At 47.4% G+C, this 22089-nt stretch overlaps 1 protein-coding gene across 1 annotated transcript in view; it reads right to left on the reverse strand.

Moving 5' to 3' along the window:
• The window catches only part of CNNM2 (cyclin and CBS domain divalent metal cation transport mediator 2), a 119333-nt gene extending 100313 nt beyond the window's left edge, over nt 1–19020 (reverse strand). Inside the window, exon 1 of the mRNA XM_086466680.1 lies at nt 17439–19020. Coding sequence (XP_086322806.1) covers nt 17439–19020 — 1582 coding nt within the window. The remainder of the gene's footprint in view (nt 1–17438) is intronic.
• Between the last annotated feature and the right edge of the window lie 3069 nt (nt 19021–22089).

Here is a 22089-nt window from a genome sequence, read left to right on the forward strand (position 1 = left end):
GCCAGGGATCGCAGGAAGCTCAAGCCTTCCAGCGCTTTCTGCGATCTCTATAGAGAGACCGGACCAAGGAGCACCTTGTTTAAACCCGTGTTAAATGCCAGGATAGCAAGGGATGCAGGGCAGGGAGGATAAATTGTCACTTTTTTTCCTTAAAAAACCAAAAAACCAAAAACACACCACACCACAAACCCACACTTTAATCAAGCTGTACACCAAGTTGAGGCACTATGAGTGTTTTTTGTTTTCCTTTGTGGAGAAAGAAAAGTCAGTAAAAAGTTAGTTGCCCCCCGTGTCAACAGAAAACCCGTGCATGCCACCCTGCAACTCAAACATTACAGCTAGGGGAGGGATGCTTCAAGCATTTTTCACCTAGATGTAACCCGTTATTTATTTTACTTCTACTTCTTTTCCAGGGGGTAATGTTGATGTAATTGTGATTTTCCAAAGTTAGAGAACATCTTCTTTGGCCCTATGATTGCTGATTCTTCCTCCCTTGACTTCACAGCTGGTCACACTATATCCCTGGCTTTCATGACCCAGGAGGACTCCACCCACGACCACATGATGTGCCACCAGGTCCTACCAGGGTGGAGCCCCAAGGCACCAGCCCTCAAATTTACAGACACTGACTGAAGTCATGATTTCACTCAGAACTATTCACCAACTGCTTAAAATACCCTTCTCGGTGGACACGTACAGAACAGTCACAGCACGTGTTCCAGTAGGAGTCTAGTCTTCCCCCTTTGGCACAGTAATTTAGGAGCTGTAAGACGTGCATTAAGGCTGGTCTGATCCAGACTTTTACAAGCTTTACATTTCACACTGATGTTATCAGCTAGTAAATCATACACCTTGCAAGCAAAATAATTTTTTATCTGCTTTCCCTATATGTGTTCCTCAGAACTGAGTGTTCTGGATACATTAATTGTTTTCTGTCAGTCATCTTTCAAATTAAGATCTGCTCCTTCCTAATTTTTCCAGTATGTTACACAAAATTTAGTTGCTGACATGTTCCAACAGGGACAAGAGGAATCATCAGTAGAGATTAAAGCATACCATGCATCAGCCAACTTCTCAAACAACTTACAAAAGGAAACACAAAACATCTTAAAATGAGAGGTTTACAGAGGTGGCAGCTTTCTTATGATGGTTGGTCCCAAGACCATCACCATTTTTGTCAGTTGTCAGAAGCGTTTTATAGTTGCATTTAAAAGAATGGCAATGAAATCCCCAAACACACACACAAAAGAAGAGCCCCCAAATGCTATCACTACATTTTGTTAATTCAAATCCAAGCAAGACAAATTGCTTCTTATAGGGTCATCTTTAATGTCCACTAAATAGTAATACAGAAGCTGTATTCCAGGTTACGCAGGGGCAGGATCATCAATAAAACTAACATGAAGACAAAGTCAATCACGCCCTTACGGATTACTCTCATTAACACGGGCATCCTAGCTGTTTTGTAGTCGGTATGCATAGGCATTTGTCCAGGACCCCAAATCAAGCGCTCGTCTGGTCATACACATCTTGGTACAGACTGTGCGATTTTAAGAGACCAGCACCTATCCCACAACTCCAGATGAACAGTAAATGAACCATCCACTCAATCCAAACAGAGTAGCTAGTGGTAAGTTTTGTTTTTAAATAAGATGCTACTGATTATACATCACCAAGAAGTCAAGTTGCAAGGCATTAACTAGTATGCTCTCATCTCATTTTCCCACCAGCAACAGGATTCTCAGATCCAAGTTTTATTGCTCAATAGCCACAGCTTCTGCCAAAAATCACAAGGGAGCCAGGAGGAGGGGATGGCAAATATGAAATGGGACAACAGCTGTCAAGGTAATTTGATAGCAGTGATGGCTTCTTGAACCAGTGGACACTCTTGAGAATGTGAGCCAAGGCCTCCAGGCATCCACAGAAAAGCCAAGTAAGATAAAGAGCTCGGTGAGAGAGCTGATACAGATGTCTGAGACAGAAGAAAGAACAAAGAAAGCCAAGGCCATCTAACTTCTAAGAACTTGAGTTTTCCAAACAAAAAAAATTTCAGAGCAAGTGTCCAAATGAACCCTCCCAGCCATGAAGACAAACCATCTTTTGTTTGAAAAATGTTTGCAAGTTTTCCCAGTATCCTTTCCAAAAACATCTCAAAACTACAACATCCAAACACAAAACAGGAGTGAAGAATGAGCTGACAGATTGAGACCAAGTCAGTAATCTTCTATAAGTTTAAATCTAGCTCAACTTCCACTACCAAGCAGCTACCTGCATTATGAGACTCACATAAATTAAATTTACGACAAGTCGGTTCCTAATAGACCAATGTCCACAGTGAAAAGTTTCCCTGCTGTGTCCATAACACAAAAAATATCCAAAGGAAATAGTTATCACTGGAAACCCTGACAATTTCTGTACTTGTAGTTTAACTGCTCCGCTAAATGAACCATCAGTTTAGCAGTGAGTCACATCCTTTGGTAGAAAAGTAAAAAGAAAGCTCACTTGCCTGTGTCTACATGGCACCTGTTTCCGTAACATTAAACGGATCACGAGACTTTCCAAAAACACAGGTGAGCGCAAAGAGCAAGTCAGGAGCCTGTTAGTTGTGACAAGCAGCAAGGAAAGTCAGATACTTGAGTGATTATTCTCACCAGTAGGTTTTACTCTTTCTACTTTTTTTTTTTTTCCCTATTTTTAATGGTAGTTTTCATTTTCTATATTTTATGCTTTAACCTTCTCCCATGCACTGAACAGCTGCAGTTCTCTCACTTTCCCTCTCCTTGCAAAGCTTCTGGGTTCTCCTTGACCACCCCCATACCCAGGCTTGGCTCAGCAATCTCATAGGAGTTTGCAATAGCTGGAAGAAAAAAGGAAAAAAAAAAAAATAGAAGCAAACAGAAGACAATCTATCACTATTTTTGTAAGCACTTACTAAAACCCCTCGCCCAACACAGGAGCTTTTGCCTTATGTGCTGGCCGGCAGAGTGGACATCAGACATGGGAAGAGGAGGGTGGCTTCCATAGGCCTCCTGACCTTCACACTTGCAAATAATGAGAATCCCCAGAATGACTGCCTCGAAGTCAAACAGGTTTAACAACCCTTCACCATCTCTGAGGCAGAAGGCAATTTGCTTGGTATGTCACAGGTAAAAATGTGCATTCGCTGGGGCAAGGGTAATGAGACATCTACCCCATGGGACTTCAAAAGGTTAACTACTCAAAGGTCGTAACATTCCCATCTCTTCCTTGCGTAGTCTTCAAAGGCTGCCCTACCTAGTCCTACCATCACTCCCTTCATCTACCTGTTCCAACACAAACAGATTAAAAATTAAAGAAAAGTCATTTTCTCTGAAACTAGAAATCTATTTCTGTCACGTCTGGTAGCAACTTTTCCAAGGAGGTTTCTGAATTCACACTTTACTGGAGGACACCATTCACTCACCTCTTCTTTTAGTCAGTTGAGGGAAGAAGGACAAACTAGTGCCTGTCCACCCTTTCCCTGCACAAGCCTAACCCCTGGGAGAGGGATGAGAAAATGGATCATGTCTTCACTCTTCCAGTTACATCCATTTTCTGAATGGGACACAGCAAAATTCTCAGCTCCTCCATCCTGTTCCTAATTCCTATGTCAGAGAAAACAATAAAGAACCAGGATGGAGCTAGACAGATCAATATGATCACAACCACAGCAAAACTCTTCATGCTAGCACAACGCAATGATGCCCTTGATTACGAGCCCAACACTGAGCTTCTGCAGTAATAAGACACTTTAATCAGACATCAGTCATTAACAGAAGCATGAAGAGACATAGTAATAATGGTATCAACAGGACACAGGTTCTTTCAATTCTGTGTCATGGAGGCAAGTCCAGCCTAGACCCTGATGTGCCCGGCACAACCATCAGGGCAGTGGCGGAATCCAGTCTCTGCCAATACACTCAGACAAAGCAGGACAGAGTGAGCAGCATATCGAGGACATAGCCCGCACCACCCTAGAGAGGGGCTGGACTATCAAAAGGACAGATCTTGCACACCCCCTTAGCTGTTGCCAAATAGCAGGCTGGTGGGCTGCTATTTCCCCATACCACAACATCACACACAGAATAAGGGGAAAAGCCCAACTACACCATCCTTTTCATCCCAAAACTCACCAGCAGTGAGAACAGATCTCATGTCACTGCATTCTTCTTACTCAGCTTGCTCAAGACTCCTTGGAACAGGTGGCAATGAGGAACACTGTTGTGTTAGCCTCTGGTGTAACCAACCTGTCCATGGCACAAGAACAACTTTCCAGCTGCATCAGGAACAGAGCTTGAGACTTCCTGGCTCATGAGGGAGCCAACGACTTTAATCATACTTTGGTCACCACCCCATCACTGACAAGGAAAAAAGGAGAGCTACTTACATATTCCTTATGACTGGGAAGTTAAGCAATAACAGGCAGGCCACTTAACGACTTGCCTACTAGGTTTTCAGCCCAGTAAAACAGAAAAATATTTAGTTCATGATCAACCCTAAACTGGTCATTACTTTAAAACTCTCTAAAAACAAAAGCCAAGCAGCATAGGATCAATGGCACTTCTGACACAGTAAGGAAAAACCAACAGATTAAAATCCCTGTGTCAGTAAGAGGTTAGAAAGCACCTGACTATGAACTTTACAGCAGCAATTTTAGTACCCATAAAGACGCACAGAACAAAGCATTAACCACTAGGGCATTCACCTTAACCGTGTCTCCACACACTTGTCTAGTGGATGGCCTCATCTCATCTCCTAGTCTCTGATTTTCTTCACCTTCTGCCAAACAGTGCCAGGAGAACTACACATTGATCTGCGGAGAGTGAAAACACTAAGCAAAGACATTGACAGCCAAGGACTTCAAGGCAAGAGAAATAAAATCCGAGTCATTGGAGGGACTGTCAGTCTAAAGAAAGTTGCAATCATCATGCAAGGAAGCTGTTACAGGAGATTAAATCAAACTCCTGTTATATACATTAAATTAGAGGAGAAAAGGTGAAACATACTGGCTCCCATAAAACCATTCAGTTGATACAAGCAAAGGGGACAAAAATTAGACCTCACTCTAGAGCAAAGTGAAGCACAAGAAGGCGGCATCTCCGTCTACATGCAACTTTGGACAGCACTAGGAAATCCAAAAGATCAAACCCTCCACTTTATCCTTGCCCAACTCTCAACTCACTTGAAACACTTATGCCCCTGATTTCCTTGGGTCATTTTTTCCACTTTGGAGGAAACAAATAAACAGGAATAGGAATGCTTGTATGCTCTAAACTCAGTTTTATGAGGTTAAGAAAATAATCTGTTCCTATCTGCAAGAACTTTTGCATCCAAGCGTATCTTCAGGTTTTTTACGTCCCAATCATCCTCAAAGCCACAAAAAACACCGAGATGAGAATTTATTTTGTTAGGAGAATTGTTCACGAGCATTACCACAGCAAGAGTTCTTGCTCCCAGAAACTGCATGCTGCCTCTAGCTGTGGGAGTACATGTTTAAACACAGTACACACTCATTGCTTGTCACAACCACGAACAGCAGTGCTGGAAAGGATTGTTAAGACAACCCTATTTGTTAAAAGAATCTCTTGAGTTTAACGCACTTCATTCCCTTGAACAGTCACATTGAAGCTTCCTCTAAAAACCAGTAGAACACTCCTGTTTCAGTGCTTTTCAGTGGAAACAGATGTAGACCCAGACTCAGCATAAATGCCATCCAAGTCCCCAAACCTACCAGCTTCCTCACAGTGGCTCTTTGCTCAGCATCCTCCTTTAAGCTCTGCAAGCACTTCTCAAGGCACTCAGCTCTTTCTACTAATCAGGAGGTAGATGCAAGTAGAAAGCAGGGTACCTGGATGCAGCCTCCAACACTTCCAAGTGTGTTTTCAGCTAGAGGTTAAATGGATAGCAGGAAAAATGGAAAACTACAGAGTATCATCAATATAAACTTGGGAAATAAGAGACATTTTGTATATTTCTCTACTCTATGCTTGGATTAAGATGTTCCAGCACAGTTAGTAGTTCCAGGATGGCTGCATGTCTATCTGGAAAAAAAGAGCATACTGATCTCTCTGCAAAGCCCAACAGTTTAAATACAAAACCATCAGGGATACAGCTAGACAACTTCCCCCTTTCTGAATATTTTCCTTGGAACTTTTTGGTTGGAGCCTATGCATTGCATGGGGCTGAGAGGGCTATTACTCTTGGAAGCTATACTCCCAAATTCCTTCCTTTACTGGAAGATGTGAGGTTGATGATTTGCAAAGAAGAAACGTATTAAAGCCTCTTACCACTGGACCATGTTCAAACAGCAGTCAAGCAACAAGTTTAAACACAGTTTTCAGGCCAAGAATCAGAAATGAAAATGCCCTTGACACACAGATGTATGTGTGTCTTCCCTCCACCCCACACCCTTCCCCAGTCTCTCTCTCATTTAAAAAAAAAAAAAAAAAAAAGAGAAAAGAAAAGAAAAGAGAAGAAAGTTTGTTCAAAGATTAGAGCAAAACCTGGAAGATTCAAAACAGTGTTCTGAAAAGCAAAAAACAGTAACAGAATATAGCCATTGACATCGGAGCTCTCCTGGTAGACCTCTCATCCTATGCACAGCAGGCGTGCCCCTGCACAGAGGAGACAAGAGACTGGGATTCCCATCTATGGTGCATCACACAGTACAGGGAAACCTTCATCCCCACCATTAACCTCAGGGACACTGGAGAAAGCAGGAAAAAGGAAAGCTACTGTATTTGCTTGCACATTGGCCACACACACTACAACTGCACTCACAGGTTCAACCCTAGGATTGGCATCGAGCAACAGATTGCTGTAGTTCTTGGAGACTGCATCCATTATGTATGTAATTAAGTTTTTCCACTGCCCCAGCTGCTTTCCTCAAGCTCTAACCTCAGGGGATTCCCACATTGGGAAGCTTCACTCCCCACCAAGACTGCCCACAGGGTGAACTGTGCAACTTCTCCATTTTCAGGTTCTCCTTGGGAGCCTTCAGACAATACAACAGAAGCTGGATTAAACAAATAAGCTACTGGCAATGCAATTCCACATTAGTGATCGTAATCCCCCCTGGGCCTTTATCAACCAAACAGAAAGACATACAAAACTGTCAGTCCTGATTATGACAGAGGCAGGGAATAATTAGCTTCAAGCATGGTGTGATCTCTGTAAGGGTCACAGGAAAACACAAGTATGCTAGTATAGAAGGAACAGAAGCAGGCTTTCCTCTACATGTGATAGAAAAAAGTCTCTCATTTCTCTTGCAAGGGAGCATTCAAACTTTTAGCAGCGGATGTTGAGTCTGAAGTACACTGTACAGGATTTTCATTAAGAGAGAAATAGATGATTTTGATAGGGATTTTCATTTCTCTGGGAGAAATCCCATTCGCATAGCACAAGCAATTATGCAACACTAAGAGAGGGGAAAAAAGTACTCCTAGTGAGCAGTGTGCAGTTCTTGAATTTAGCTGTGGAGTTATCGCTGTTTTCTAGCCTAACCACTCCGAAAGACTCCAGGCAAACTAGAATATCAACAAGATAAAAGGTATTGCCCATGGGGGCAGGGAACCAGCATGAAACAAAAACCAGATCACATCTGAAGAGCAGCATAAACCCCACACCACTACCATGTAGAAGTCCTACTCACAGAACCACTGCCCAGCCTCCAGTGAAGCATCCCTTACTCCTCTCTGCCGCTGGAGGAAAAGCAAGACCTAGGCAGCAAGTCTCCATATAACTGGTATCTTGAGAGATGCTTTCTCCCCCACTCCCCAAATACTACAACAAGACATTAAAAAAAAAAAAAGCTGAAAGTCACAAAGCTTTATCTCTACATGTACCTCAGTTATACAGCGGGGGAAAAAGCCCATACAAATTCACATAGCAAGACATATCACACTGATTTATCCACCTTGAAGCAAAAACTTAGTGATGTCCCTTGGAGTTCAAGTTAGAGCTACTGAATAACAAATTCACAATTTAGGCCTACCTTAACTAGCACAAAATTTAACTGAAGCCTCTTACTAGATGCCCTGTAATATCAGCTGAAGGCCCCTGTCTGCACTTGCTGTGTACGGGAACTGTAACTGTAAGATCTGTACTGGCTTACAATGGAAAGATGTCCCAGGCTAGATAAGAAGAACTAAGCCTGCAGCTTGCCTAAAACCCACAGCCACACCTACTTTTGATGCCAGATTGTAAATTTTTTTATCAAGAACAAGTTCACACCAGCAGATTTTTTTCCTTTTTTTGTAGGAGTCTAGAAATTGCTGACAAGCAATTCACAAGCAATAAAAGTGGGCAACTGATTGTCCTTGTTGTTACATAACTGTTGCATGGAAAGGGGTCCCGCAGGCCAAGGGCTGCACTTCGAACCCTCCAGTGCAAAGGGCAGGCAGGACAACCTTCTGAAAGCAGGAGGTGGAGTACAGGAAGGAAACCAGAAATGGCAAGATCCTTCTTAAAATTGTTTGCTGACAGCAGAGTATCCAACTATGGCAGAGTCAGCATTTTGTTCTCCTCATTACCCACAGACAAGTGGGGAAAATAAAGCCTTGTTCACCTCCACAAAGATCAACAATCATCGATTGCTCGGTTCTATCACTGCAAGAGATTATACCATCATAAAAAAAAACACTATTAAAAAACAAACAAACGAAAAACCCACTTTCATTCATGCTTGCTGCAGGAGAGAACCTCAAGCAAGTAGGAGCCCGGTCTTGATGGCATGGTGCACCCTGCAGACAGCAAAGTTACAACACTGCTCTCGTTTGAGGAGCAGATTTCCTTTTAGAACTGCCAGCAAAACGAATGGTACAATCCCAACAGAAAGCACTACAGGAAACAGAACTATACGGATCTTTCGTACTAAATGTATGTGCCCACCTTCTGGCCCCAGCTCCTCCAGCTGGAGCAAAGCTCTTGCTTGGTTAATTAATAACTGCCGTAGAATCATGTTAGCTTGTAATTCTTGAGGCCTCAACAATCACCAGGTTTCAGTTCCCAGATTGACAGGCATCACACTTACTCTGCCCTTCAAAGTACAATTCCTTGATGAGAAGGGCTGTTGCTTCATATTTAAGCACTGAAATTATTATATCAAACAATTTACAAGCAAAATGCTTCAATACAAAGAGACAACAAGTAAGTCCCATTCACACAAGCTTTCTCAGCTCTGACATTTCTGTTCAATGTAGGACTTGGGTATTTTAAAACAAGCTAGATACAAGACAAGTTGCTTTTCTAGTATTCTTTCACTACTCCTCTCAAGCAGGTATCATCACCAGCAGGTAAAGAGCAAGACTGACTCATGTCTTTAAATCACAAAAATAACCACAAACACCCATGTAATAATCCTAATTTCCAACATGCTAGCCAACCCAGACAAAGAAACATCTCTTGCATTTACAGGTTGTGTGCTAAAACAACACAGTCATCAGACAGTCCACATGATGTCCTGCAGACAACACAGAAGTGTGGCAAATCCTGAAAGTCATTCTTCTCTTCAATGAAAACTGGCTGCCTACCAAAGTTCTGGAAGGCTCCTAAGCAACTTAAACAAAAAATATGAGAACAATGGCTTGAAGGTCTCCAAAGGCCCCTACTCATGACTCTCCAAAGTGGAAAGCTACTGCAGACAGAAATATAAACAGGGGAGAGAGCACTTTTGAGTAAAGGAGGACAAAAAAAGGAAAGAGTTAGTGGAGACAAGTTTGGAAAGAATCAAAACCACTTCGTTATTGAGGACCAGGAATGGAAAGATAAGCTGAGCCAGGCACTGTGTTAAGCACCTCCAGTACAGGCAACTACAGTGGCAAGTCAAAAGAACATCCGGTTCCTCTCTAGGCATGATGGATCCCCCTGCCATCTATCCTTCTGATACCGCAACTTAGTGTTTTACGTTGGAGTGTCAAACAGGGACCTGGTTCCTCCAAGTCCACTTTGTGAAAGACACAGTACGGTTGCATGTCCTGGAGTCATAGCGTTAGTGATGTTTCTGGTGGGGTTCGTTTTTGGTTTTTTTAAAGAAACTATGTGAAGTCTTTTAGTAGACTTTAGTTTCTCTACCTCAACTCATAACAATATGTTTTGAAGAACCAGAACTTCATTACTCCGTGTTGTACAAAAAGCCATTTAGAACACCAAGGGGCTTCTCAACTTACCTGTTCCAGGCCACCCCTTTCTTTTCCCTACACCCACCTCTCGGTAAGACCTACACTAAGGTGAATAGGTCATCTTTCCCTTATAGTTCCTTAACCAGTTTTACTTTTCATACCCTTCTAACAGATGCTTTGTAGACCATCACACTTAGCCCTAGTTTATTCCCAGCATAGCTTCTTCTGCCAGCAACTAGTGGGCCATGCTGATTTCTAGGCCAAGCGAAAAGGTAGATTTCTAGGCCAAGGGAAAACTGATTCCACCAGAAGAAGGTTAATGACAGATTTATGCATCTCTTTTTCTATTATTATATATTGTTGAAAAGCGAAACAGAAACCCATCACCAGATAGTCCTGAAATGACTCAGTGACCTTGGCAGGAGCCAGGCTGGATCAACCATCTGATCCAGGACTGTTAGCCATGTGCTGTTAGCTGTAGCTCATCAGCACCAAGTATTTACACTCCTCTTTGTAGCTGGTAGGCTGTATTTCAGGACCTTGTCAAATTAACAAAGAGTACCAGGTCATGCTCACTAGGGTATGGTTCAGAGTACTGGAGTACTCTCTGTTAAGGGCTAGTTTTACAAGCTCCACTAGTGAAACTTGGAGGGACTCAATACTAGAAGTGCAATTGGTCTACCTAGACTGGCAATTGCACCAAGCTCTGTAGAGGTACATAAGCTAATGAAAAAGTGAGTTCTTGTTATGTATTAATGGAAAAAGCACAGCAGGACGAGATATAGACTCATTCAACACACTGCTCAGCCACTCCTTTCATTCTACACTTAATTGACGGTGCCTAAGCAGCTGTAAAACTGACTTGTGACTCTTAATATTAAGCATACATTGCAAAGTGTTTAGAAGAGATGATGTAGTGAGACTTCAAATTCTCCAGGTTTTAATTCGTGTGCACTAGAATATCTGCCCTCCAAGTGAGCAAGACCAAATCTGACACTAGTCAACACCAGAAAGATAAGTACGTCTTCTCTACAGTTTAATAGCATTGATGTTCCAAGCTAAGTGACCTAGTAATGCCCCTGATACTCCCACACACTATAATGATGCCTTCAATAAAGAAGGGAGGGGACTGAGGCTCCTAACATGTACGAAGCATGAGGCAGCTAACTCCCTCATTTCCTCCATTACCAGCTAGAGTGGTAGTACAGCCCGCCAAAACAAAACCTACCTTTGGATGGCTTCATACAGAAGTCACAATCAGAAATGCAATCTTTAGATCCACCTCTTTCTGTGACTAGCACTACAAAGCTACTGACGGGAGATATCCCACTACTGCTGTTTGGCTATGTGCAAGAGCTAACAAAGGTTCTGTGTTGATTAGACACAATCAGTAAGCATCTAAGGCTACTTAATAAAGACAGTATCTTTAGTCCTAGAACTTCTTGAATCACAGCCTGATGAGATCAGTAAGCTTCCATGGGGAACAAAATAAATTTGCTCATTTCTCATACTTTCTCTAAGCAGCTATAGCCATTGTCCAACACGTACTACTGCAGAGGATTTGCTGCCATTGTTCTTGCACCCTTAGAGTCAACTGAAGTTCACTGAGAAAGCGTTCTGCTCCTCAGAACCTCATGTTGGCAGAGAAATACCGAAACTCAAAAAAATCTCATCCCTGGAAGAATACTGCAATGGTTACACAACTTGATCATTTTCCTGCACTACTGAATTTGCTCAGAAGTTGACATTCTGCCTCTTCTCTCTATTCTGCTCCAAAATCGGTCGTGAAATGCTGCTGGCTGCACGGACTGACCTGAAGTTTACATCTCTGCCTATTACAGATAACCTTTGCAGACACAGAGAAAGCAGACAGGAACGTGGTTCACTTGTGGTGGAATTCACTCCCACCAGCTTCAGTGCAGGAAAGCGTTTCCTAACTTAGCAAACAGTTGAGGGGAGGAAAAGGCAACTTCTTGTCTTTGTTGAATGACAAGAGTCGCTAGCAATCAGTTAAAAAGCAATTCAAGAATCATACCCAACATAAGCATCCGATTCAAACCTCTACTGCTCAAGCCATTTAACTCACTCGCTCCTCTCCCTGCCAGCCACCTGAACCACAAGTTTCTTTCTACTCTCAGCAGCAGAACAGAGCTGCCAGCTGGGCTCCTCACCAAAGCCAGGGTGAAGAAGCACTGCTGCTCTCCAACAGCGTCTCTTCTTCTCCTGGTCCCTAAAAAAGCTTCACAGTAGGGAGCCCCGGAAGAACTGGAACTGTTCTCCGATGCATTCCCCTTGACGCCTGCCCCTCAGCATACCAGCAGGAGGGCTGACTGCAGTAACCCACATCCACTCCTCTCCAGTGGAACGAGCACGCATCCCCCAGGAGCTCTGCAAGGCCAGCAAAGCTCTTGGCAGCGCAATACCTGCGGGTGATACACTGCCAGACAGACAAGAAACAGTTTGTCACGAGGCAGCTCCCACTCCCACGTGCAATTTTTGTTCAGGGAACAAATCTGCAGGCGTGCCATGCTAAGTCTTCTGTATCTTGGTGGCAAATTCCATCTCCCCCTACCCACTCCTCTACTCTCTTCACACACAAAAAAGTCTCCACACTGGACCTCCTCAACACCTTTCCTTTTATATGAGTTTCCCTGAAAAGATCAGAGGAGGTGCCTTATATTAGCCAAGCAGCCTTGAAAACGATATTGTTTTCCAAGGAGTTTTACATGCCTTTCATAATCCCAGAAGGGATTTATGTAGTTTCTTCCAGTTTCTCGTAATGCTGCAGTCACAGGCTTACACAGAAAAATGGCTCAGAAGACAGACAACCTGTTAGATGAACTAGAAAGTGAGCATTCAGATCCATTAAATAGAAGTTACTGACAGGACATCTGGACTCAGATCCAGCAGGATGGGAACCCATAAAACCTGAAAGGGACGAGGAAAGAAGCCACCTACAAGCCTGGGTTAGAGCTGTACCAGAAAAGTAAGTGACCTAGCAACAGGAAAAAAACTGAGACCAACAACAGTAATGTAGAACTTTGGATCCCTGGGCTACCAATCACTTGCTGTCCTACCTGCTTCCAAAAGGAGGAGTAAGTAGGTCTAGGTATTATTCTCTGCTCCCTGAAAAGTAAGGGGTTTAGGTTGCTGAGGCTTGGTTTTCCTTGGAGGGGGAAGAGGAATTAGAAAAAAAAAAAAGGGACAAAGTTTTTCTCCAGGTCCTATGCCCACATTAAATACAGCCACCAAAAACACACACTATTAAAAACAGACCAACAGAGCCTGAAGAGAAGATCATCAAGTTAAATCTGACAAGGTTTTTTGGAAAGAAAAAAAAAAACCTTTTAAGGTCCAGTTGGCAATGATTTTAATAAGGAATCTAGGAATTTTCTCAAGGCTGCCATGTGATTCAGAAAACAAGAGCTCAGAACTGCTGCACACAGTTACTGCGACTTCTTTGTAACAGGTTATTAACTCTGATCTTTAGTATAACATAATAGTGGAGACAGATATAAATAAAATCAAAACATATGACTCAAAATCCCCAGATAAGGAGGACTCCGACTGAGAAACTGCTGCCCTCTGAAGCTGTCCAGGCCACCAGGAAAGCAGTCGGACAATGGCTCGTAGAAAGTGGGCCAATCTTAAAATATTAGTATTACAACATGAGGCTTTTCAAGCTGAATTCTTGTAGCTCTGGCAGGCAGGGAGCTAGAAATAGAATACTTTGGATTTAGGATCACACATGCAGAGATCTGCCTGTGAAAAACACCAAGAGCAAGTACCAGAGAGTATTTGAACAGAGACCTAGGAAAACCGTCAAAAAGGGGGAAGAAAAGAGAAAACAAACAAAACAAAACAAAAAAACCAACCAAAAAAAAAAAGCAAGCCCACACACTTGTCAAGAAGAAAAAGGAGACCAGTGGAGATAGTTCACTAGCTTCTTTCCAAAAATGACTGCCGCAGCTTAGGAGCCAGGACACAAATCAATCCTGGAACAGGTAACGCCTTGCTCCCCTTTACAGCAACAGCAATGTCAGATTAGCTGGGAGTGGACTTAGCTCAAATGAGATTTCTCTTTGTGCTGAGCAAAGTCAGGCTGGTCATTTCCTGGGCCAGTATAAAGGGTACCTTAAACTTCTTTGCATTTAACTTACTCAAATTCAATAATTCAAACAGTCTGCTCACCTTGTGGGCAAGTACATTTGACAATGCTCGTAGAGGTTTACAGTCTGTCGACGGGAATAGAAAATTGCTCCTCTGTCAAAAGCTATTTATTTATTTATTTATAAGTAAACAATGCCTTTTAGAAGGAAAGCTTTTTTGCAGACTGCTTCAGAAATCATGTTTATTCACACTTTAAGAGATCAGAGCAACAAGGGAGTAGGAATGTGCTGCAACGCTCTCTTAAAATCACGTTTCTTGCCTGGCAGCATAGAAGTGAAACAGATACTTATTTTGCAATTGTGAGCAAAGAACGTTAATAATAGGCCCACCACCAATTCCTCCATCTGTTCAGCCTAAGCACCAGGACAAGTATAGAACTACCCATTTCATCTTCCACAAGAGCGTAAGGACATACATCCTGCCGTGCTTGGCTTTCAATCTCCTCCTCCTGAGCCTTCATCCCATGTTAAGGTTAAGTATGTTTTATTCCTGCCCAAAAAGTGAGCTACAAAACCCCACCTACCCAGCTAATTATCAAACTTCTTAAAAAACAAACAAACAAACACCACCAAGGCTCTCCCCTTAAAGTATTCAACTGATAGCACTATCATACGAGCGATCCATCGCACCAAACAGTAGTAGCAGGGACCTGGATGGAAAAAAAAAATAAATTCATGTGAGTTTTGAAGCAAGCCTACTGCGGCAGAAGGTCAATGTGGTGGGAAGGCAACAATTAAAAACTGCAAGCTTATTTCTTTTCAACACTCTACCAGAGAGTAACATGCAATTTGATTCTCACCCTTAATTTGTACATTCTCACGGGAATTTGGCAAGGTTGCTCCGAAGAAGAAAGTTTGAAGAACTCTTGCAAAAGACACCATGCTATGCCAGATCAAGCAAGCTATCAGTTATTTACATTCATTCCAAAGGACACAAAGGAAGTAATTTATTTCCACCATATCTGCACTTTTAAAGAGAACCAGTCAGGGCAGAGCTGGTCCTAATACCAGGGCCTGTCAATACAGACCAACCAGCATGGCTACTCTGCAGTAAACATTTAAGCACAATCAGACCAGCCTGAATTAATTCACAGCTACAGAGACTATTCCAGGAGACAGCAATCTCTGGAGGGAACACACATGTTAAGAAGTCATCCTAAACTTGTGCTACCGGGATGTTCCCTAGTGCAGGCAAGTCCTCTGGCTACCAGGGAAAGCGATCCCTGGTCTGCACCTTCCAAGCCACACAGGTGAATTTTTAAGAAGCCTACTTTAAACACAGGTTTCAGGAACTGTAAGGAGGAATATTTGGCTTGGCCACACTTGCAGGATTAAAATGCACACCTAATTCTCCCAGCTATTAAATAAAAGGACTCCTACATTAACACACAGGAGCACACAAGGGAAATAAAGTAACCAACATAATACACGTTTCTTCAGACACATTGCTATAAACAAAACTAGAAAAAACACAAGTCTTGCCACAGGTTAAGAACCCCATCATGCTTTCTGGAGTCTGAATAATGAGGCGGGGGGGCAGGGGGAGAGAAGAACCACCCTATGCCCACACATACAGTGAAATCCATCTTAATCAGCCAACAGTTAAGTGACATAATTGAGTTTCCCAGATTCGAGCTGCAGATCCCGCAGCAGAGAGAGCAGAGGCTCTCCCCCATCTCTCCTTCAATCAGCTCTGAACCCAAGTAAGATTTCCCCATCAATACCCAAAGGCAGAAGGAGATAAAGAAAACTGCTGCTGCACTGGTCAGCGAAAAGCAAGAGTATGTTCACCTTCTGTCCGTGAAGATGAAATAAAGATAAGGAAACCAATCGGGTAACCCTCCAAATCCCCAAGACTGACTTAAGCAGGAAGAAAGAGATCGAATGCCATGCTGTCAAAGCTCAGCATGCAGACAAAACAGCACTTGAAATTCAAGTGGTAATTTAAATTTTATACCTAGAAAGGCCATTCACCAATTTATAAAGTTCTTTCCAAGGTAAATTTTGCAGTTGATAAAGGTGAACTCAAGTATTCCCCATTAGCTGACCTGTGGGATCAATGCAGCTGTAGAGATCTCCTCTTTCAGCCAGATCATCTCCCAGGGACTGAGCTGCTCAGTGGTACTTTGATCAGATCTCCCCGCGTACAGTTCCATGGCACTCCAACGGCCTTCAGTTTTCCAGCACAGCAGTCCACACACCCAATCTGTTTGAAATTTCACTTAACTGTTTCTTTAGAAGCACTTTCCTGCACTGGCCATATAGTATTATTATTTGGCTTGCAGACAGGAACAGATTCAAAAAGGGAAACAAAGAAAGTTTTTTCCTTTCTCATAAGCAAAAGCTTCTGACAGGAATTAAGATGCATTTGTCAGGTCAACACCTCCTACAATTAAGATGGGGCCAGAAAGCCTCAGTCCCGTTCTGATACAACCAATACACAGACTACACCAGAGAGGTAGAAAGGGTCCTGTGGTCCTGGGGGCAGAGGGAAGCCTTGGAAAAATGACCTGTGACTCTAAAGCGCAGCACCAAGAGGTGCTTTTGAATGTATTTTAAGACCCTGAAACTATTTAGGAGCTACAATATCAAAGCATCAATCAAAATAACTGGAACACCACCACAGAGCTGAGGTCGGCCGGCAGAGCCTATGAATGGAGCTAAACCGCCTTGTTTATCTCAGCACGTGTGCGCACACTAAGCCTGAAAGACACCCGAGCAGCCCACCCGCTCCTCTCCGCCCGGCCAGCTGAAAAAGCACGGAGAAGACACAGCCAAGGAATGGGCGCGGATTCCCGTCAGCGGTTCTCACTATAATGGACAGATGAGTGGAAAAAGCAAGAAAGAAAACAACCTTGCTTGGCACCGTGCCCACACACACATCTCAGTGCAGGGGGGAAAAGAGGCCGGGGGCACATACCAGCCGCATATCAACTTTCTGGCCCAGGGAACGTGCAGATCTGGCAGATGCCTAAATATCGGCCACTCTGTCCTGAATGCACCTTCCCAAGCCCCTCCACGAGCAGGAACCCAAGAGGCCTCTCTGCAGTTTCCCTGCCCCAAGAAGGCAGATACTGACCGCCACCGAGTAGCGCCTCCCACCCCCACGCCCCCGCCACAGGCACAAGCCCACCTTTCTTGAACTCCTCCAGCATAGCATCGAGCTTGGTATCGTTGAAGACAAAGTGCAGGGGATGGTTGTAGAAGCGGGTGATGGTCTTGAGTGGAGTGCAGTCATCAGGGTCTACGAAAGCCAGGTCCTTAACAAAGAGTAGGTCTACGATGTTGGAGCGGTCACCCTCGAAAACAGGGATGCGGGTATAACCACTCTCCATGATCTCAGACATAGTGTTGAAGTCGAGCACAGCCTCAGCAGCAATCATGAAGCAGTCCCGGAGGGGAGTCATCACGTCCTCCACAGTCTTGGTGCGCAGCTCCAGGGCTCCTTGGATAATGTTGAGCTCCTCCTTGACTAAATCGTTATAAGGGTCGGTGACACGCAGCATCTCCAACAACTTCTCACGGTTATAGACCGTGCCGATCTCCTGGCCCAGGACACAGTCCAGCAGCTTGCTGACGGGGTAGGAGGCCGGGAAGGTCATCATCATGAAAAACTTGGTGAGGAAGATGGTGTTGGCGCCCACGGCCAGGCCGTGCCGAGAACAAATGGCCTGCGGCACGATCTCGCCGAAGATGACGATACCGATGGTGGAGACCACCACGGCCACCAGCCCGGAGCCGGCAATGTCATCCAGCAGGATGGTAAGCGTGGTGTTGACCAGAACATTGCCCAGCAGGAGGGAGCAGAGCAGGTAGTTGCCCTGGCGGCGCACAGGCTCGATGCGCTTGGCGTAGTTCTTCTCTTTGTCCGTGCCACAGTTCTGCACGATACGCAGCTCCATGGGGTCCAGGGCCATGAGGCCCAGGTTGAGACCGCTGAACATGCCCGAGAGGCAGAGGAGGAGCGAGATGAAGATGACCTGCAGCCAGAAGGGCAGCAGGAACTTCTTCTCCTCACCCACGATCATCTTGGTGTCCTCGCCATCATGGTAGATCCAGGTGGTCTCGCCCCAGGGTGGGGGTCCGGCCGGCCCCTCGGCACCCGCCAGCCCTCCGGTGGCCCCGGGGCCCAGGGCAGCAGCGGCGGGGGCCGAGACGGAGGTGCACAGGTAGTAGGACTTGCTCTTCTCCGTCTTGCGCAGGGGCTTGATCTCGATCTCGATGATGCCCGAGGTGCGGCGGTTGAGCACGATGTGCGGCAGGATGATGATGTCCGAGGTGCGGATGCCGCAGCGCTGCGGGGCGCCGCCGCCGCCGCCCACCACCCCGCCGCCGACCCCGCCGCCGCCGCGCCCCGCCGCCCCCGCCGCCGCCCGCCCGCCCCGCCGCCGCTCGTGCTCCGTGAAGGCGATGCGCGACCAGGTCTCGTTGTTGATGTTCTGCCCGTAGACCCGCAGCTTCACCCGCGTCCGCTCGCTCACCCGCAGCGCGCCCCCCTCCATGAAGGAGACGTCGTCCGTGTCCTCCAGCCGCAGGCCGATGATCACCGTCTCCTCCGCTGCCGAGGAGGGGACGACAGCGGCGGAGGGCGGCGCGGCGGCGGCGGCAGCCAGGGGCCGCCGGCCCAGGCAACCGCCGAGCAGCAGCAGCACCACCACCACTACCCGCGCCCCCCGGCCGCCCCCCGCCATGTTCCCACCGGGCAGCGCGGCCATCTTTAGTCAGGGCTCGGCGCCGCCGCGGCCCCGCATCGCCGCGCGGCGCCTGCGGCGTGCCCCGGCTCCCCCGGCGGCGGCGGTGGCGGGCGCGGCGCGGCGGCGGCGGGCAAGGCGGCGGGCACGGCTGCCCGCGGGACCCGACAGGCGGCGACTGCCGGGCCGGGTCGAGCCGAGCGCCGCCTCAAGCCGCTGCCCTCCCCGCCCCTCCCCGCCCGCCTCGCGGGGGCCGGCCCGGCGCCGCGCGCAGCCAATCAGCGCCCGCTCTCCACCAACGGCGGCCCGGCCCCGCCCCGCCGCCCGCCACCGCCTCCCCAGCCCGGGGGGCGCGTGACTCCGGTGTGTACGCCAGGCGGGCGGGGGCGGGGCCGGCCGCTCCACCACGGCCAATGGCGACGGGGCTCGGGGTCGACGGGGAGGAGCCTCGGAGGGGCGCGACCAATGGGGGCGCGGTGCGGCCGGCTGGCCGGGGACGGCGCGTGCGGCGCTCGGCGGGGCGGCTCGCGAGCTCCTGCGCCGGGGGACGGGCCGGTCGGGACGGGCCGGACGAGCCGGGCGGGACCGCTGCACCCACTGCCCCTGCCCGGCCCGCCGCAGCTGCCGCTGCCCACGGACCCGCCGCGCCGCGCCGCTCGCCCCCCGCAGCGGCCTCGGTGCGCCGCTCCTCCCCTCCCCTCCCCGCGCCCGCCCCGCCCCTCCCCCCCCCCCCCCCCCCCCCCCGCGCCGTGTCGGTCGGCGGTCGCACAGTGCCCCCTGGCGACCCCGCGCGGCGCGGCCCGGCCCGGCGGGGAGCATCCACTTGCCCTCCCGCTGTAGCGGTCCGGAGAGCTCCTCCGGGCCGCCCCATCCTCGGGGCCGCGTCCTCGGTCTGCTGGCGGCGGGGAGCGGCGGCTCTCCCGGCACCGTCCGGCCCTGCCCGCTCGCCTGTTGCTCAGCCTCCTGGGGCACCTCCAGCCTCTTCGAATGAGACAAACCCCGTACCAAGACCCGGCGGGAGCGGGGCCGGGGCTTTGGAGCTCCCGCCGGGGACGCTCCGACCCTCCCCAGGCGCTCTGCTCTGCTCGTCCTTAGCGCACGGATGCACGAAGGGCTGACGGGCCCCCACTCGGGAAAAGAGCTGTGATTTCAGTGTGTGCTTATGTCCCACCGCCCCGAGAGCCGGGCTGTTGCCGAGGCTGCTGTGCCGCAATCCCAGCCGGGGCAATAAACACCCCACGACCCAGCCGTCGTCACTCCGCTTTCCATCAGTGATGCGCAGGACACAGTTCAGCATCCCAGACAGCCAGAGCAGAACAGCCACGGGAGCATCCCGTATGGCTTGTGGTGGCTGGGACCGCATTTTTGGGTTCAGGGTGACCCTTTAGAGGAGGTAAAACAGCCTCCCCTCCATTTAAGTGCTTGGAAAATGAGAGAGTAGAGGATTGGGCAGGACACCCCAATACGGCGCAGAACAGAGCACAGTGCTCTGGGGGCTGTAGCCACGAATATTTACTGGCCCCAAACCTCATTTGGCTCGTCCTTGGGTGAGTTCTGCAGGTCTCTTCCCCCAGGGAGGTGACAGATGCCCCGAGCCACTGTGACTCCCTACTAACCAGTGAGCAGGGCCTCAGGAATCGCTTCCCTTTCACGTTGGGGTAAATCAGGGCACCACAACTTGCGGCTCCTGCCCTCACAGCACCCTCCCTGCCTGCAGAGCTGCGGAGCTTCACACTGGGAGAGGGGGATTTGGCCCACCTCTACAATCACCGAAACACCCAGACTGGGGTGTTGGACAAATTGGTTTGGGGCTCCTCACACAGGATCAGACTGCAGGAGCTCCTCTTTTCGTGGCTTGGGGCTAAAACCAAGCAAAGCCAGGCAGACAAGACAACCCCACATCCATAGCCTGGTGAAGACCCCTACTCTAATGCTTAAAATCAAAGCCAAGTGCTTGCAGCTGCTTCCTCCCAAAAATGCTGAGAACTTAGGAAAAAAAATAGTGCTATGCAAATGCAGTGGCATTTAGCTGTGGCCTTTTTCCGTATGCATGTGAAAGCGGGGACCTCGCCGTGGGTACCTCTCTCCCCAGGCAAGCTGAAAGGCTGCAGCAGGGTCTCATGCCTTTTTAATGAAAGGGTTTACAGGTAGGACCCCCTGCCCCATCTGCTCTTCCGTTCGCACTGGGAAGGCTCTCTTTGATAGCAGGAGCTAATTGCTGCAAACCTCCTGGGATGAGCTGCCTGGGGATTTTGAGAAAGTCTTTGTAAGTAATCGCAGAAGGGGGGGGGGGGTGGGGGGGGGGGTATTAAACAGCATCTTGGCTGTGTTTTTGGTAGGTCCTTCCCAAGGTCCTTCCACACAATTTCAGAGCTTCTCTCACCTGCTAGGTCACAGCCAACCCCAAGGCTGGTCTGCCACGGAGTCCTACCTGAAGCCAGCTAATACATGCCCTGTTGACTCCAGATAACACCAAGGATTACTTTTTTAATCGTGGTATAGCTCTAAACCCAACAACTTACAAATTTTTGTACACCAAATAGGTCAGACTCGTAGTCTGATCCAAAGCTAGAAGTCTGGCAAGGTGACTTTCCAGGAAACCATATTTATAGGTATTATTTATATGTTTAATCTCTAAATTGTGAATTAATCACTCCATTATTTTGCTGATGGCAGAGGGCAGGTTAAGCTTTCTGGGTTGTCACTCCTGTTTCTGGATTTCCCATCACTGTGTGACAGTCAGGCATTACCTGACTGCCCATGCTTTTCATTCCAGATGTTCTGGAAATGCCTCCTTACCACCTGGACACCCCTCAGCCACCGCTACTGCTACTGTAGAGCTGCCTTGGCACTTGCCCGTGTTTCTTTTTGAATGCAAATATTTTATTGATTGCTTTTTCTCTTCCCCCATGCCACAGCAAGATGCTGTTTAAATGGCATAGATGGGAAATTTGGTCCCTCTTGGAAAATCAGTGCATGATGAGGGGTGGAAACAGTCCCTCATTTCTAAGCTCAGCTGCTCACCCAAGGGCTTGGGTGCCACTGCTGCTCAAGAGCACCAAGCCTTTCCCAAACAGCCTCTGGGGGCCAGGG

The sequence above is a fragment of the Leptosomus discolor genome, chromosome 6 (assembly GCF_034619465.1).
Source record: "Leptosomus discolor isolate bLepDis1 chromosome 6, bLepDis1.hap2, whole genome shotgun sequence".
NCBI lineage: Eukaryota > Metazoa > Chordata > Aves > Leptosomiformes > Leptosomidae > Leptosomus > Leptosomus discolor.